The sequence below is a fragment of the Bos javanicus genome, chromosome 19, assembly GCF_032452875.1.
Source record: "Bos javanicus breed banteng chromosome 19, ARS-OSU_banteng_1.0, whole genome shotgun sequence".
In the NCBI taxonomy this organism is placed as follows: Eukaryota; Metazoa; Chordata; class Mammalia; order Artiodactyla; family Bovidae; genus Bos; species Bos javanicus.
Genome location: NC_083886.1, coordinates 43,725,217 through 43,743,028, shown reverse-complemented (window position 1 = coordinate 43,743,028; position 17,812 = coordinate 43,725,217). Strand labels below are relative to the sequence as shown.

Sequence of the window (17,812 nt, the reverse complement as noted above, 5' to 3'; positions counted from 1 at the left end):
TGGAAGGGACAAATAGAGGCACTGGTCCTGGGAGAGAAGGTGGGGTCTCACTCTGGCCCCCCACACCCAAGGAGCTGCTGGTCTGTGAGGAAAGGCATTTCCTCTTGTGGGAAGGGGCATACAGACTAAGGAAACAGTATCAGATGGCACTTTGTACGTGGCAGGCATTTTCAAAGTGGTGCTTTATTGAAATGGTAAACTTTCTGAACAGGGAGAGTATTAGGGACAGAGAGCTATGTTCTACAACCTTTTAGTATCGTTTTGTTCGGTTATTCAGACAGGCCGTCCTGGGGCAGAGCAACTAGTGCATCTCAGTTAGCCCTGTAGACAGAGGAGCCCCTACCTGGGGTAAATCCTGCTGGTGCCTTGGTCAGAATCAGTCTGGAAGGTGTGGAGCCCCACCAGCACCCCCTATTGACCCTTCAGAGTTTGGCAGTGTGACTTTAATACAGGGGTGCTTGGGAGATGCCAAGGGTTTGGTTCCAGACCACTACAATAAAGTATTGCAGTAAAGCAATTCACATGAATTTTTTGGTTTCCCAGCGCATATATGTTATGTTTATACTACACTGTAGTCCAGTAAGTGTGCAATAGTATTGTCTAAAAAAAATTGTACGTGCCTCAATTTTAAAAATGCTAATGAGCCCAACCTTCAGTGAATTGTAGTAGTAACATCAAAGATCACTGGTCACAGATCACCGTAGCAAATATATTAATAATGAAAAACTCTGAAATAGTGCAAGGATTACCAAAATGTGACACAGAGACAAGAAATGAGCCAATGCTGTTGGAATAAACAGCATCAGTAGACTTGCTTGCCACAAGGTTGCTGCAAGCATTCAATTTATATTAAAAAAAAGAACACAGTATCTGTGAAGTACAATATATTGCACCAGGATAAAATGAAGTGGCCCTGTAGTTTCCTCTCCCTGGTTACGTGCCCTGCTCAAAACCTCAGAGACGCTTTGGCTCAGCCAGCCAGCCATGAAACCACATGTCCTTCTCTACTACCATGCCTGTGGGCTCCATTTTAGAACTGTATTAATACCACTTATTCTTTCTATTTTCTGCGGAAGAATATAAATTTGTTGAGAAGGGACAGTCTTTTATCTCTGTACCCTAAGATTTGTTGTCTTTGTTGTTTGTTGTTGTAGTACAGTCACTAAGTTTTGTCCAACCCTTTGGGACTTCATGGACTGCAGCACGCCAGGCTTCGCTGTCCATCACCGTCTCCCAGAGCTTGCTCAAACTCATGTCCATCGAGTTGGTGATGCCATCCAACCATCTCATCCTCTCTCGTCCTCTTCTCCTCCTGCCCTCAATCTTTCCCAGCATCAGGGTCTTTTCCAATGAGTTGGCTTTTCGCATCAGATGGCCAGAGTGTTGGAGCTTCAGCTTCAGCATCAGTCCTTGCAATGAATATTCAGGGTTGATTTCCTTTAGGATTGACTGGTTGGATCTCCTTGTAGTTCAAGGAACTCTGAGGCCAGCACAGCCCAAGTCAGAGCTGGTGTTGAGTGAATGACGGAGGATAACTCTGGCATGTCTTCTTCCCATCTGCATTCATACCAGGCTGACCCCCTCCTAAATTAGGAAACAGGAGATTCAGGCTCTTATTTCTACCCAAGGCCATTGACTGGCTGACAGAATGGATGATCCGCTTCTTGGGTTTTCTGTTTGCTACTTGTGAGGTTGGGTTTGTCCCCATCATGCAATGTCAGTTCAGTCTCATTTATCAGGTGCACCCATCAGAAACACAGATGACTGATCTGTTTGTGTGAGGGCAGTCTCAGCTCCCTCCAGTGGAGCAGACAATTGCCTCACGTCTCCTGGCGTCCTTCCCAGAAGCTTCTGCAATTTGCCAGGAGAGACTTAAGTGGGTCACTTGCATAAGGAAGCCAGGTCCCGGTGTTGGGATTATCACTGTCTCCCTGTGGGTGGCAGGATTCCGAGTGGCTGTCCAGATTGTTCTGCTCCATTCCTTGCCTGCTCAGTCCCCTGCAGTCAGAATGGAGCCATATTTCTAAGTTCTCTTGAATAGAGTTGCTTTAGTCTGTCCCAGCCCTGTGTGTCCATAGGACCGGGTCTTGGCCATGTGACATGGCCCTCAGAGGCCTGCAAGGAGCTTGACCAAGACTTGCTGACTGACGCTCACGTCTTCTAGACTCAGCCCCAGTGAGGTCCCTGGGATGTTCAGAAAGGCCATTGGCGAGGGTAGGATGCCAGCACTGGGGACAGTGGTTACCTGTGGAGGGAGGGATGGGGTTACCAGCAGGGGAGGGGTACGGGTGCTTCACCATGGAAGTGCCTGATTTCTTAAGCGGCTTCTTGATACACAGGTGTTTCTTGTATCATCCTCTCTACTTCCTGTGTCTTAAGTATTTCATCACAGGTTGTTTGCAGAGGGAGTCAGTGAGGCCTGGTTACATATTCCTGCCATTGATGAGCGGCCTGAGAGCTGGTGTGGAGAGAAATTGCCTCTCTCTCCTGAGAGAATCTCACTGCTTTTGTGTCCCCAGTGGCCCCGACTCTCTCTGTGTCTCATTTCCGGTTGGTTAGCTGAGCTCACAGTGACCAACCTGGTTAAGCATGTTAGGGACCTTCACTACCTGAAGAAATCCCCCTTCCCTGAGGAGAGGCTGCCAAGCCTGGTAGTCAGGACAAAGCCCACGGACCAGAGGCTTCTCACGAGGCTGTGCCCGTGAGGTTGGGGCTGAGAGCTGCTCCATCTGCCTTTCACCCCCTCATGTAACCCATTAACCATAACTGACTTCCCTCGGGGGCCAATGGTGCCGGGCAGCTTCCTGAGCATTTTCTGTCTCATCACTTAGCAGCAGCCGCTGAAGTAGATGCCTCATGATGCTCCCCTTTTACAGATGGGAAAACTGAGGCATAGGAGAGTGGGGTGACTTGCCCAAGTTCACCACCTGGTGAATGGCGGGGTTCACTTCAGACCAGACATGGTGGCTCCAAGCCAGACCACGCATTGGGTGAGGCAGGCTAAGTAGGGGGTTGGCCAGGGCAGGCTTCTCCTCAGCTGTCCCCCAGGCTTCCATCTCCCCACTCCCTGAGAGGAGCTCAGAGTCGGGCCACAGGGGCCAGAGTCTTCTCATCTACGGGCCCCGTTGCTGTGGAACCTGACTGGCCGCTGGTCAGACATGTCCCCTCGAGGGTCTTGCCTCCAGAACAGATGGGCTCCCGGCTGGACCGGGGAGGTCATGGTCGTGGTGTCCTGTCCCCTCCTCCAGCTCAGTTTGCCCAGCTGGCCCAGCTGAACCCCCAGGAGCGACTGAGCCGGGAGACGGCCCTCCAGCAGAAGCAGGTGTCCCTGGAGGCCTGGCTGCAGCGCGAGGCCCAGACGCTGCAGCAGTACCGCGTGGTGAGTGGGCTCAGCGTCCCTCCCCTCCCGCAGGGGCAGTGACACCCTGAGCTGTCCTGGGGACCCTGAGGGAGGCAGAGAGCCAGGAGGAGAGCGGGACCCAGCAGAGCAGGAGGCCCGGGCCTTCTTCCCCATGGGGCCTGAGGGGGAGAGTCGGTCTGGGAGGAGGAGGCCCTGCAGGGCTGTTCTGAGAGCCCAGAAGGGCCGGCTGAGCCACCGCCCGACCCTCAGGAGCTGGCCGAGAAGCACCAGAAGACCCTGCAGCTGCTGCGGAAGCAGCAGACCATCATCCTGGATGACGAGCTGATCCAGTGGAAGCGGCGGCAGCAGCTGGCGGGGAACGGAGGGCCCCCCGAGGGCAGCCTGGATGTGCTACAGTCCTGGTACCAGGGGTGTGGGGCGGGGAGGGGCAGGCAGCAGAGTGGTGCTGCCAGCTGCTGTTTGCGCCCACGTCTACATGAGCAGCTGGCTCCCTCTGTCTGGGCACGGGTCTTATCCCACCAGTGGTGTGTTTGATGCTGACGCTGGTGTCCCTTTCTGTGCCCCCTCCCCTGGGAGGATGCTGGGGTGGGGCCAGGTGGCAAAGTGGCACTCAGGCTGGTTGGACCCCAGTCAGTGTCGCTCCTCCTGGGTGTTTCTCTGGTTTTTTTGGAAGGCAGGGCATCTCTGCTGTGCCCAGTGCACAGGCGAGGTGGCTCAGGTGCCAGGCCTTCCTGGGGGTGGAGCTGGGTGTGGGCCTTGTCCCCGCCTGGGCGCCTGCCAGCTTCTGGCCTGGAGGACGGGGGTGAAGCCCGTGTCCTTCCCTTGGGCCCTGGGGCTCGGGTTCAGGTGTGAGAAGTTGGCGGAGATCATCTGGCAGAACCGGCAGCAGATCCGCAGAGCCGAGCACCTCTGCCAGCAGCTGCCCATCCCCGGCCCCGTGGAGGAGATGCTGGCTGAGGTCAACGCCACCATCACTGACATCATCTCAGCCCTGGTGACCAGGTGACTCCTGGCCACGCCCCGCTCCCATCTGGTTGCCCTGGGTGGGGGGCAGCAGGGTCTTTGCAGATGGGGAGCTCTGGCTTAAATCCTTCAGTTTCTGCCTCACACCCTCCTCCCATCCCTCTCCATCCCCTGTTGCTATGGCCTCTTGCTGTCGACCTCACCCAGTATTTCTCGTGGACACTACACGGGCATTTGTCTCCTGCAACTCCTTTCAGCTGCTGAGTTCCTTTCACTGCCTCCCTTCCCGCCAGCTCCCCTGACTCACAGTGGCCCCAGGGAGGGTGGACTGTCCGCAAACCCTCCCTTCACCTGCTCAGCCTGGTGCAAGGCAGCCTCCCCACGTGGAAGGTGGGGCCAGAGTCCTGTCCCCTGAAGTGTCTCCTGTCCCTTGTGTCTCCGCAGCACCTTCATCATCGAGAAGCAGCCCCCTCAGGTCCTGAAGACCCAGACCAAGTTCGCGGCCACCGTGCGCCTCTTGGTGGGCGGGAAGCTGAACGTGCACATGAACCCCCCCCAGGTGAAGGCCACCATCATCAGCGAGCAGCAGGCCAAGTCACTGCTCAAGAACGAGAACACCCGCAAGTATGCTGCCCTGGAAACAGAGGGAAAGGGATCCCACCTCCTGGCAAGTCTAGGCCTGGCCCTTCCTATGTAGGAGTGCCACTAGCTCTCTGGCCTCTCCTAGCTCTCAGAGAAGGAATAAGGGTGTTCTTGTGTAAAGAAACTCTGATATAGTAGGCATATGTCTAAGGAAACTTCTTATGTGTTTTGTGTATGTTTACTTCTTATATCATTTATGCTGCGGAACCCTTATTTCCTCTTAAATGACTCAAGTTTTTGACAGTCTCCTTTATTTCCTCCCACCCCCAATATATTTGCTACCTCGTGTGTGCTGAGGCCCTGTCTGGGCGTAGAGTTGAGTCTGTTTCTCGCTTGCAGTGATTACAGTGGGGAGATCCTGAACAACTGCTGTGTAATGGAGTACCACCAGGCCACAGGCACCCTGAGCGCCCACTTCCGGAACATGGTGAGGATGGGGGAAGAGGAAGAGTGGGCTTTCCCTCTAGTCGCTTGAGGGCTTCATCCTCTCGTCTTTCTCCTTGGCAGTCCCTGAAACGAATTAAGAGATCTGACCGGCGTGGAGCAGAGTCGGTGACAGAAGAAAAATTTACCATCCTGTTTGAATCACAGTTCAGTGTTGGCGGAAATGAGCTGGTGTTTCAAGTCAAGGTGTGTGTGTGTGTGTGTGTGTGTGTGTACTTTATATCCCAAAAGAATTTTGACCTCAGAGTATCTTTTAATTTTTATTTTGGAAGTTCATTCACGTTGCATTAGTGTCAGGGGCACCTGCTTGTGATTACTGATGAATAGAAAGTGAGGAGACCTCATCCTTAGGGCTCTGTCTCTTAGATTCTTTTAAGACAGGAGCAAATAATAATGAAATGGAATAGCTAGAATTACAGGTAGAGGTGAACCCAGGGAAACATCACTCAGGACGGATTTGAGCACACTTAGTGTTAAATTTTAGACATCACTTTCTTGCTATTTTTTTCCAGGAAGTCTCCATCTTCTTTCTCTTTTCTATCTGTTCTCTAACTTCGAGAAACTTACTCCATACTTCAGAAATATCTAAGAAATATCTAAATCTCAAAATGTCATGCAGAAATATCTCTGCTAAAATACCTTAAATTTCTAAGACTGCGTAAATGTGACATCTTGTTCCTGGAGCCGTTCCTATTCTGTGTTTGAGGGTGACATTTACTGAAACTTGGAGAGAGGATGCACGTGTTGTGATGGGAACAAAAGGAGAGAAGGGCAGAGCATGTGGCCGGGGACTCTCAGCCCTCCCCTGTGTCTCTTTCAGACCCTGTCTCTCCCAGTGGTGGTGATTGTTCACGGCAGCCAGGATAACAATGCGACGGCCACCGTTCTCTGGGACAACGCTTTTGCAGAGCCTGTGAGTGCGTTCCTTGGGCCTGAAGGTCTCAAGACCTTGACACTGGTGTCCTGAGTCCCTGTCAGTCTCTTTATCTGCACCAAAAGGCTTAGAAAAAAATGCTGTGTTCCTTAGGAAGCAGAATGGAGAGCATGTGGAAAGTAGAATGAGCAGGCTCTGGAAGAATGGCCAGGGTTTCAACTCAGGCCCCACCATTTCCTCACTCTGACCACAGGAAATTTCACTTGACCTCTCTGAGTCTTCCCATGAGTGTCTTCCCATGAGTGTTTGCAACACAGGGAGAGTAATACTCCAGAGTGGTGTTTGGAAGATTCATCCACAAAGTGCTTGTCACAGAGTCAGTACTCTGTGAACGTTATTTTGAATCCTGGGTAAAACCATGCCTGGAGTTTGGGACTCCCCAGTTTCTTCCAGTGGTTGTGTACTTTATCAGGAAGTCACTTTCAGTTAGAAGTTGCTTCCTGTCATCGTCCCTCCAGTGACTGAGGGTGACATTTCATGTCTTTTCCAAATTCTGGCTCTATGACTCATCCCAAGTCTCAGGAAGAATGAGATGCTGTGTGTAAAGGAGTGAGTGTGATTCTGCGGATGTATCACCTCAGTACTGTCTGGGTACCACTTGTGTGCAGCTGGCTTGATCATTTTCAAAACATGTCAGTAGACAGAGTTCTGTGTGGTGCATATTTCCAGTATAAATTAGTCCAAAGAACCTGATGAAAGGTTATACTTGTTATTTGGGACATAAAAGTATCTCCTTCTCTAATGTGGCTCTAACGCGAAGAGTCTGACTTGGCATTTTCAACAGGGTTCTTTAGAGAACAATATTTTTGCTGCAGGGATGAGATTTTTAGCAGAAATTCTGCCATGCTTGTGCTATAAACCCTGTGTTTGAAGCTCTTTTTAAAAATATCTACCTAAGGAGCTCGAAGAGAGGATTTGATTGATTTGATTTGATCAAATCAATTTGATCAAATCCTCTATTGGATTTGATTGATCCAAGAGAGGATTTGGGAGAAACAGTCAATTAAAACAAGAAGATAACTATTCACCAACTGACTAGACTTCTTAATAAATAAGTATATGTATATAAATGTATATATATAAACATTTATACATATATGAGAGAATTTGAGTAAGTGAGAATCAAAAGACAAGGAAAATTTGAAAAATTTTTTAAATATCTTGGGGACTTCCCTGGTAGTCCAGCAGCTAAGACTCCATGCTCCCACTGTAGGGGGCCTGGGTTTGATCCCTGGTCAGAGAACTAGATCCCACATGCTGCAACTAAGACCCGGCACAAACAAATAAAAGTTGAAAAAAGAAGTCTGCCTCCATTTGTCCTGATGATCCTCCTGGATAGGATTGCCACGCCTGCTCTCCTCTCCCTCCCTGCCTGACCCAAATCTCACTCCTTGTGTAACTCTGGCATCTCCTGCCATATGTCATTCCTGAAGGATGTTATCTAAATAAAAAAGCATTTTTAACATTTTCAGTTATGTTAATAACTAGTGTACATCTTACTGTATTTTAAAAAAAATTTTATTGAAGTATAGTTGATTTACAATGTTGTGTTAGTTTCTGATGTAAAGCAAAGTGTTCAGTCAGTCACTCATTTGTGTCTGAATCTTTGCAACCCCATTGGCTGCAGCATGCCAGGCTTCCATGTCCATCACCAACTCCTGGAAATTGCTAAAACTCATGTCTGTGGAGTCGATGATGCCATCCAACCATTTCATCCTCTGTCGTCCCCTTCTCCTACTGCCTTCCATCTTTCCCAGCATCAGGGTCTTTTCCGATGAGTCAGTTCTTCGCATCAGGTGGCCAAAGGATTGGGGTTTCAGCTTCCAGTGAATATTCAGGACTGATTTCCTTTAGGATTGACTGGTTGGATCTCCTTGCAGTCCAAGGAACTCTCAAGAGTCTTCTCCATCACCACAATTCAAAAGCATCAATTCTTTGGTGCTCAGCTTTCTTTATGGTCCAACTCGCACATCCGTTCATGACTACTGGAAAAAACCATAGCTTTGACTGGACAGACCTTTGTTGGCAAAGTAATGTCTCTACTTTTTAATATGCTGTCTAGGTTTGTCATAGCTTTTCTTCCAAGGAGCAAATGCCTTCTAATTTCATGGCTGCAGTCACCATCTGCAGTGATTTTGGAGCCCAAGAAAATAAAGTGTGTCACTGTTTCCATTATTTCCCCCATCTGTTTGCCATGAAGTGATGGGACTGGATGCCACGTTCTTAAGTTTTTTGAATGTTGAGTTTTAAGCCAACATTTTCCACTCTCCTCTTTCACTTTCATCAAGAGGCTCTTTAGCTCCTCTTTACTTTCTGCCACAAGGATGGTATCATCTGAGTATCTGAGGTTATTGATATTTCTCCCAGCAATCTTGATTCCAGCTTGTGCTTCATCCAGCCCAGCATTTCACTTGATATACTCTGCATATAAGTTAAATAAGCAGGGTGACAGTATACAGCCTTGACATAGACATACTCTTTTCCCAATTTGGAACCAGTCTGTTGTTTCACGTCCGGTTCTAACTGTTGCTTCTTGACCTGATACAGATTTCTCAGGAGGCAGTTAAGGTGGTCTGGTATTCCCACTCTTGAAGCAAAGTGTTTATATATATATATATATATACACACACACACATATTCTTTTCTGTGATGGTTTATTGCAGGATGTTGAATACAGTTCCCTGTGCACAGTAGCACCTTGTTGTTTATCTGTTTTATATATAGCAGCTTGTGTCTGCTAATCCCAAACTCCTAATTTATCCCTCTCCAACTCCCTCTCCCCTTTCTAAAGTTGTTTTCTTGGTGAGTCTGTTTCTGTTTCATAAACAAGTTTGTGTCGTATTTTAGATCCCACGTATAAGTAATATCATATGGTATTTGTCGTTCTCTTTCTGACTTCACTTGGTATGGCGAGCTCTAGGTCCATTCATATTGCTACAGATGGCATTACTTTTAATGGCTGAGTGGTATTCCGTTGTATGTGTCCACCACATCGTTATCTCTTCACCTTTCAGTGGACATTTAGGTTGTGTCCATGTCTTGGCTATTGTAAATAGTGCTTCTCTGAACATAGGGGCGCATGTATCTTTTTGAATTAGAGTTTTCTCTGGATATACACCCAGGAGTGGGATTGCTGGATCTTACGGCAACTCTTTTTAGTTTTTCTTAAGGAAGCTCCATACTGTTTTCCATAGTGCCTGCACCAATTTATATTTTCACCAGCACTGTAGGAGGGTTCTCCACATCCTCTCCATTATGCTGTTTTAGAACAAGTACATCCCTATGGGAATTATTCTACAGATGTATTTGCCTGTATGTGAAATGAATGAATACACTGCAGCATTGCTTGTGACAATAGCCAAAGACTGAAGAACAGTACATAGATGTCCACCAGTGGAGATCCGGTTAAATATATTATTGTTCCTCCACACTGTAGAATATTTAGCAGCCACAAAAGAAAACGAAAAATTTCTTTATGTGCTCATGTGAGGTCTTCTAGATAAAGTATTAAGTGAAAAAAAAGAGTTGCAGAATATGTGGGCTTTATATTTTAAAGAAATTATACATATTTGCTGACAGGCACAGAATATCTTTGTTAGTATACACAATAAACTAGATTACATGCTTTGGGGAGAGCACTAGATTGCTGGCAGACGCAGATAGGAAAGTGACTTCACTGTATACCCTTCTGTGCTTCTAAAATTTTATATCATGTGAAGGAATTGCCTTTTCCAACAAAATTTATAATAAAGTCAAATGAAGTACTGTGCCTGATGGGATGAAAGCAGTTTTTAATAAATTTATATTCTAAAATGTTTCTCAGTAAAATCGTCAGCTCATAGTTTCTACTCTTCCATACAAGTTATTTCACTTTGAGCTAGCGTTCTTGGCAGAAGGAGTCAAGAGCAAGGATATACCTAGAGAACCAGTCTTGTAGACTTCGACTCCCTTTGAATTTCCAGTATCAGAGCCAGACCTTGGTCATGTTTTTTTCATGACTGTTGAAACACGAGACCTCCAGCAGCTCACTTACAGAAGCCCACAGAAAGCACAAGGTTACCTTCCAAGGTGCGTGTGAAGAAGATAAGATGGAACCTTCTGAATTTCACCAAACTGCACACCCCAAGGAAGTTTGAGTTGACGCTCGGGCTCAGCCAGACAAGTGTTTGTAACTCCATCCAGTCCCTGGTGTTTTTCTCTTGCGCATCAAGGGTATAAATCATGCGACTCTTTGCTCCTAAGGTTTCTGGCTTCTCTCCCTCTCAGGGCAGGGTGCCGTTTGCAGTGCCCGACAAAGTCCTGTGGCCGCAGCTGTGCGAGGCGCTCAACATGAAATTCAAGGCCGAGGTGCAGAGCAACCGGGGCCTGACCAAGGAGAACCTGGTGTTCCTGGCGCAGAAGCTGTTCAACAGCAGCAGCAGCCACCTCGAGGACTACAACGGCATGTCCGTGTCCTGGTCCCAGTTCAACCGGGTGAGGGACGCACCACCTGTAGCGGTTAGATCAGCCCCTGCAAACCCAATCCCTCAGGAGCTGCCCTGCACCAGGCCCTCACTCCTCGCATCTCTCATGTGATGTGCCCGTGATATTAGGAAGCTTCTGAACAGATGGACAGCCTCATACATTTTATGTACAGAATTACGTGCTTGAATATTTAAGCAAAGTGGGTGCACTAGCATGCAGCTGGTGTGTTTTCTCCTTTGTAAAGGAGACAGAAAAGCACACAGTAATGTAACTCATGAGAAGTAAAGCTTCTGTGATGATCAGAGCTCCATGGCTGTCCCCTTGACCCTCTGATGTTCCTTGATACGTAATACAAAGTCAGGCTCCCATGGAACCCTCAGCCCAAGAAAGAGGATGCTGATGAAGGAAATTTAAGTTGATTTTAAATGGAACTTTAATTTCTTTGCTTACACCCCCACTCCACTTATTTTAAGTGCCCTAATTCAGAGATTCCATAGTCTCTGAGTCTGTCTTAAGAGTTATGTGCCAGCCAGCTGGCTAAGTGGTTTGCTGGTGCTCAGAGGAGCTTTGCTAGGAGAAGCAGGAGGCCCCCACGGTCTGTCTTTGCCGTTGCAGTACGGCTCCTGCCTTCCCACAGAATCAGATCACTGCATTTGGCTGACAATTGTTGGTAACACCCAGATGATGGAGTGTTCTCTGCAGCCTCGTGGTGTGATCTGATGCAGTTCACGTTTACGCATCACCGGCGCATCTTGTTAAGGGGCGGGCTTGGACATAGCAGGCCTGAGATGAGGCCTGACATTCTGCATTTCTCAGAAGCTCCTGGGCGATGCTGCTGCTGTTCATCACAGGCCACAAATCACAACCAACAAAGGACTAGTCAGTCCAGATCAGGGGAAAGTGTGTGTGGCCAGGCCCACTGAGTGTTGGTAATTGCTTTGTGGTGTTTTCCCCTTCTTCCGTCTTTTCCTCTCTGCACTGTATTTTGGTTGTAGGACCCTTTGGTCAAACTCAGGCAGGCGTGTATATTTGTATGATCCTGCCAGTGTGGATGTTTTCCATTTAATTTGTCCAGTTAAAGTGTATCCAGGTAATCAGACCCTGAGCATGGCTTTTGCCTTCTTGGGTTCACTGTTGTCTCTCCAACCAGGAGAATTTACCCGGACGGAATTACACTTTCTGGCAGTGGTTTGATGGTGTTATGGAAGTGTTAAAGAAACATCTCAAGCCTCATTGGAATGACGGGTGAGAATCGTCATTTGTTAAGTTGGCAGTAGAGTGGTAACTTCCTTCTTGCATTGAAACATCACACTCTGCTTCTGCCCCTTTGGCCTTTATGATTCAGGGCTATCTTGGGTTTCGTGAACAAGCAACAGGCCCACGACCTGCTTATCAACAAGCCAGACGGGACCTTCCTGCTGAGGTTCAGTGACTCTGAAATCGGTGGCATCACCATTGCTTGGAAGTTTGATTCTCGTGAGTGTCTCTCCCTCTTTAGGACATGTTGTCTCTGGTTAGGTGCTTACGTTGCAAAATTATTATACTGTAACCACCAGTTCATTGAGTACTTGTTATTATTCCTTGGGGCCAGTACTAATTATGGGAAGCACAAATGTATAACCATGACACAGCTGCAGCTGGTGTAAAATATTATTACAAGCACTAATTTTGAGAAATACAAATGGACAGGCCACAGGCCACTTTGTAATACAGTATCCTCCCCAAAGTCTCAGCTGCTTCACCTTTGAACTTTTTGCCTTCTTATTATTCAACCTTGGGCTTATTTCAGTAAAGAATTACTCTGTTGTTTGGAGTCATTAGAGTGGAAATAATATGCTGTTTTCATTGTTCCTTTATCCTAAGCTAAAGGGTTACGGGTATTGACCATTTCCATCTAGAAATATTAGTTCTTTCCTCTGATCCTCACAGTCAAACAAGAGTAGCGTGATTGTTTTTGGTAACTTATCTGGCTATGGACACACTTCCTATCTCTCTTACATGCTTTTGTATGGGGAATCAGGGACTGGAGTCAGCAACAAGTTTCTTGTAGGAAGGGAGAGAATACTGTTTGAACTGGAAACTGCCTGAGATCATTAGATCTCAAGGGAAGTAGGGTATGTGGTACCCGCTTAGCTACCCATGACTTTTAAAACCGCTTAATCCACAACCCACGGTTATTTTTAAATGGAGATTTTTATTAGGACAATTTTTATGGAGAGCTTCATTTGTAGTCTCTTTGGGTTTTAAGATTTCCTGTTCAGAAGTCGTATTTAGACCACGATTATTCTGTCTGTTGATCTAGAGGAAAGAATGTTTTGGAATCTGATGCCTTTTACCACCAGAGATTTCTCCATCCGGTCCCTGGCCGACCGCTTGGGAGACCTGAGTTACCTTATCTACGTGTTTCCTGACCGGCCCAAAGACGAAGTGTACTCCAAGTATTACACCCCAGTTCCATGCGAGCCTGCCACTGGTAACAATGTTCGCATTCTGATTTGCTTTTGTTGTGATTCGGGGCTTTTTTTTAGGTGTGTGTGTGTCTGTGTCTGTCTGTCTGTATGAAAATCTATACAGTTAATGCTCAGTTGTTGCTGTTTGAGCTTTATGCAGGGCAGATATAAGTCCCAGGCTGTTTTCTTTAGTCAAAGAAAAAACATATCCACTACCAGCCCCAAATACCAAACTGAAGGGAACAAGTATCTGTTTGAATCCTGGCTTTTAATTCTTTTGAGTATTTTCCCAGAAGGGAAAGGACTGGTTTATATGATAATTCATATGTTTAATTTTTTGAGGAACCACCGTAGTGTTTTTCTAGCAGCTACACTGTGTTACAATGTACAAGTTTAGATCAAACAAAATTAGGTACAATTTTGTATTTTAAAACATAGATGGTTTTATTGCTTTCTGAGCATAAAAGTATTATGTATTTATTGTAAAATTTTCCAGAAAAGTATAGAAAAGAAAATAGATATCACACAATAGTCTTACCTCGTCCATGTAAACAATTTAGTAGATGTTCTTCAGTCCACATAGCTAGGTTTTCTGCGTTCAGTCACCAGAGGCTTATTGAGTACTTCCTGTGTGGGGATTACAATCTAATAGCAGAAGGAAGACAGTAAACAAGTAAATAAGTGTATGTATTTAGTGATGGCCGTTACGAAAACAAATAAGGTGAAGGGATAGGGAGTCCAAGGGAGGTGGCACTTCACCCGCGCGGTCAGAGGAGGCTTCCCTGAGGAGGCGGCATCAGAGTAGACCTGGATGAAGTGAGGAGCTCACACACAGATCTCGAGGGAGAACACTCTAGCCCAAGAGAACAAGAGCAGAGACTCTGAGACGGGAGTGAAGTTGGCGTGTTTAGAAAATCTCACGAGGACCCGGGAGGCTGGAAGTGGATGAGCAGGGGAGAAATGGCAGGAGGCGAGGCCAGAGCAGCAGGAAGGACCAGGTTGTGGCGGGTTTGGGTCATACCGTACATCATCATTTATGACCTGATTACTCTTTCACTGAAAAATACATCCCAGGCAGAGTTACAGGACAGTAAATATAAACTAACAGCATCGTTTAACAATACCTAAACTTCATTGTGCGGTGATTCTGTGTTGTTTATTTAAGATACTTTGAAGTAGGTCACAGTTTTTTTGTGATGATTAATATTGCGATAACCAGGTACCTGCATCTCTTTCAACTTGTTTCCTTAGGACAGATTTCTAAAGTCGAATTTGAGACACGTGGGGTAGGTGCTTTTCAAACATTTTGACACATCTTTCCAGAATTGCCCTCCAGAAAGTGGAGTCTGTTTCCACTCCCACAGACACCTGTCTGAGTGTCTGTTTCTCCATCCTCCTCCTGCCAGGCATAGAGTCTCTTCATCAGCTTCCTGTTTGCCAGCCTGACGTGAGATCTTACATGTCAGGGCATACGCATGAGATCTTAGTTCTTATTTTTAATTTCTTTGATTCTTCATAAGCTCAAAACATCTTTTCATGTAATGGCAATAATAACAGTGATAAGAAATGAAGTAATAATAGCAGCTAACATTTGTTGAACACTTAATTGCGTACCAGACACTTTTCTGAGCACATTTCAAATTGTTTCTCTTTTAATCTTCAAAACAGGCCTGTGCAGTAGCTACTGTTCCCATCCCCAGGTTTCATTTGAGGAGCTGAGGCCCAGAGGAGTGAAGTAACTGGTCACAGGTCTCACAGCTAGGAGGAGGTCAAGCCAGGGTTTGAGCTCAGTCTAGCCTGTGCTTCTTATCCTCCACATTATTGGCCATTTGTATTTTTCCTGTACGTTCCTATTCCTTGTTCATTTTTCTTTTGGAGTTCCTTTTTCCTTAATAATGTGCAAGGACGTTTATATAGTAAATAAAGCCTTTATCGTATACAGCAGAGATTTTTTTCTTCGTGTCATGGTTCTTTTAACATTTAGGTTTTGTTTTGCTGAAGTGCAAAGATGTGTATTTTCTACATAGCCCAATCTGTTGACCTTTTTCCTTTAGAGATTCTGCCTTCTGTATCATGCCTTCCCACCTGGTTATATTTCTAGGTGGGGAAGTAAGCCAAAATATTTTTAGACTTATGTGGTATTTTGGATTAAACCTGCCACTGCTTCTTTTTATGAGCCCAGCTAATCTAGGTTTTCAAATGTTATTTTTATAGCATTTTTTTGTTTCTTATCTTTTCTGCCATTCTATAAAATTCTCTGTAGACAGTAAAGCACAAAAAGCATGAGATATTATGAAAAGGCAGCCACTGACATTTGAAGCCCCAGAAGAAGCAGGTCAGGATAACAAGCGATGTGTGACCCATGGCGCGGTTCAGTCTCTTAGACTGAGTCATCCTTCTGACCTCAGCGGAATCTTCCCTGTCTAATAGAGTTAAGACATACTTGTTGCCTTCCTCACACACCCAAGAGACGAGACTTCACGGACTTCAGACTATCACAGTCCTACTACCGACCTTAGCTGGATTTCCATAACCAGCCTTTTGAGAAGGTAACTTTGCCTTACCCCCTCGGTTGATCCGTAGCCTAGCACATCCCAGCGAGGATGCTGTGGAGAGTGAGGCACTGCAGTAGCAGTGCTTTTTTCCTGACCAGCCATGCAGCAGAAACGGCACCCACTGGGGGGCACGGCCATCACATGACTCCCACGTACAGAAACCCACACAAAGACGACGCAGACACCTGACAGAGTGGCTTTCCATTTCCTGAGAGAGTAGAGGCTCAGGGCTAGAGTAACTCCCAGGACCCTTGATAAGATTAGTTCCCTTCTGATGCTTAGATTTTTCCGCATGACCCCTGGCAAGTGCTGGTCCACCTTCCGTGCGAGCACCTCCAGTGATAAGGAAGTCAGGGCCTCCCGGGCTGTTTCTCTAGACTTCCAGCGGTGACAGCGTTCTTCCTTGTGTGATTGAGAAGTTATCCAGCTGTGACCTCCCCATGTTGGTCCTTGTTTTGTTGCCAGTCCCTCTGTATCTGCAGCTTGAAACTTTGGAAGATGTGTTTTCTTTTTACAGTGAGTGTGCAGTTAATGGTTGATTTAGATTTGTATTGAAGTTTACCTTTTTTATGGTTTGAAGAATGTATTAACACATCCAAGCCAACTTGGAAGCTGTCTTAACTTCCAGTGTCAGTATTGAGGGCTTCTCCTCTCCTGGGTCTTCCTAATGAATTAAAATATGTGCTTGTGGGACTTCCCTGGTGCTCCAGTGGCTAAGAGTCTGCATTCCCGATGCAGGGGGCCCAGATTTGAGCCCTGATCAAAGAATTAGATCCCACATGCCACAACTAAGCCAAAATTAATTAATTATTTTAAAAGACTCCATGCTCCCAGTGCAAGGGTTATAGTTTCCATCCTGGGTTGGGAAACTGAGACCCCGCATGCCACACTGTAAGACCAAAAGAAATGAGAGAAAAATGAAAGGCACGCTTGTACCAAATCCTAAGATAAAATGAGGTGATTGTGTCTTATCCTAAGAAAAGACGGGATTCTTAAGGGAGACTGCATCTTCATTTCATTTGAGAACTTTGGTTCTCATCACCATCTTCCCTCCTCGGCAGCTAAAGCAGTGGACGGGTACGTGAAGCCACAGATCAAGCAGGTGGTCCCTGAGTAAGTGTCCGGGCCCAGCGCTGGTCTCCTGCTGCCTCTTTTCTCCTCTTTTCTCCTCCCCGCGGCTCCACCTGGCTCTCCTCACCCCCTACCGCCTCCCCTCACACACACATACCTGGCCCAGCCCTGGGGAGGGAACTGGGCCTTGGTCATGAGGGGACCTGGTACCCAGGGCTCTGCTCCCACAGCCAAAGCCCCGGGCTCGGTGGGCCCTTTGTCCTTCCACACCCGAGAAAGACACAAAAGTGCTCCCTCCCCACTACCCCTTGCTAAGGCTCCGCTTCCTCCCACAGGTTTGTGAGCGCCTCTGCAGACTCTGCCGGAGGCAGTGCCACCTACATGGACCAGGCTCCCTCCCCAGCCGTGTGCCCCCAGCCTCACTATAACATGTACCCACAGAAGTAGGTTGTGTTCTTCTGGGGCTCCATGGGGAGGAACTGGGCACCTGGCCTCAGGCTGGGTGCCCAGAGGACTGATGGGCAAGGACACCAGGGCTAGTCTGGGTTTGAGACTACCCAGGCCAGGCAGGCTCAGGCACGTGCCCAGGTGGGAGGGAGAGATTTGACCAACAGGCATTGGTAGTATCGAACAGGGTTGGGCCATGTCACCTGCTCCACTCTTCTAAAGTGGAGATTTTTCTGGCTCTGTGTAAAGACCAGATGGGTTTTAAGTATATGCGGGCAACCAGTGTTGAGGCTAGGTAGGCTGGTATTTTAGTCTGTCATTGTGTCCAACCAACTGGCAGACGACTCTGCCCCAGGGTTCAGGTCGCCTTACTAGTTGCCCGCCAGGCCTGGGCCAAGGGTACAGGCAGTCTGAGCCGCTCACCTGGTGGGGTGCAGGGTGGTCTCTGCTGCTCCTTGTTGGCCTCTGACCTCTCCCTTCC

General features: G+C 47.2%; 1 protein-coding gene across 6 annotated transcripts in view; it reads left to right on the top strand.

Moving 5' to 3' along the window:
• Nucleotides 1-17,812, top strand: part of STAT5B (signal transducer and activator of transcription 5B) — a 65,719-nt gene that overhangs the window by 45,285 nt on the left and 2,622 nt on the right. For 4 of the 6 annotated variants that reach the window (XM_061391834.1, XM_061391836.1, XM_061391835.1 and 1 more), the window contains 13 exons: nt 3,249-3,379; nt 3,611-3,762; nt 4,208-4,363; nt 4,769-4,948; nt 5,306-5,393; nt 5,474-5,596; nt 6,231-6,323; nt 10,611-10,817; nt 11,959-12,053; nt 12,154-12,284; nt 13,111-13,281; nt 16,875-16,926; nt 17,220-17,327. In XM_061391834.1, the coding sequence (XP_061247818.1) occupies nt 3,249-3,379; nt 3,611-3,762; nt 4,208-4,363; nt 4,769-4,948; nt 5,306-5,393; nt 5,474-5,596; nt 6,231-6,323; nt 10,611-10,817; nt 11,959-12,053; nt 12,154-12,284; nt 13,111-13,281; nt 16,875-16,926; nt 17,220-17,327 (1,687 nt within the window). Of the gene's footprint in view, nt 1-3,248; nt 3,380-3,610; nt 3,763-4,207; nt 4,364-4,768; nt 4,949-5,305; nt 5,394-5,473; nt 5,597-6,230; nt 6,324-10,610; nt 10,818-11,958; nt 12,054-12,153; nt 12,285-13,110; nt 13,290-14,926; nt 15,205-16,874; nt 16,927-17,219; nt 17,328-17,812 lie in introns of those variants that run through there. The other 2 variants (XM_061391838.1, XM_061391837.1) reach the window with 2 other exon arrangements.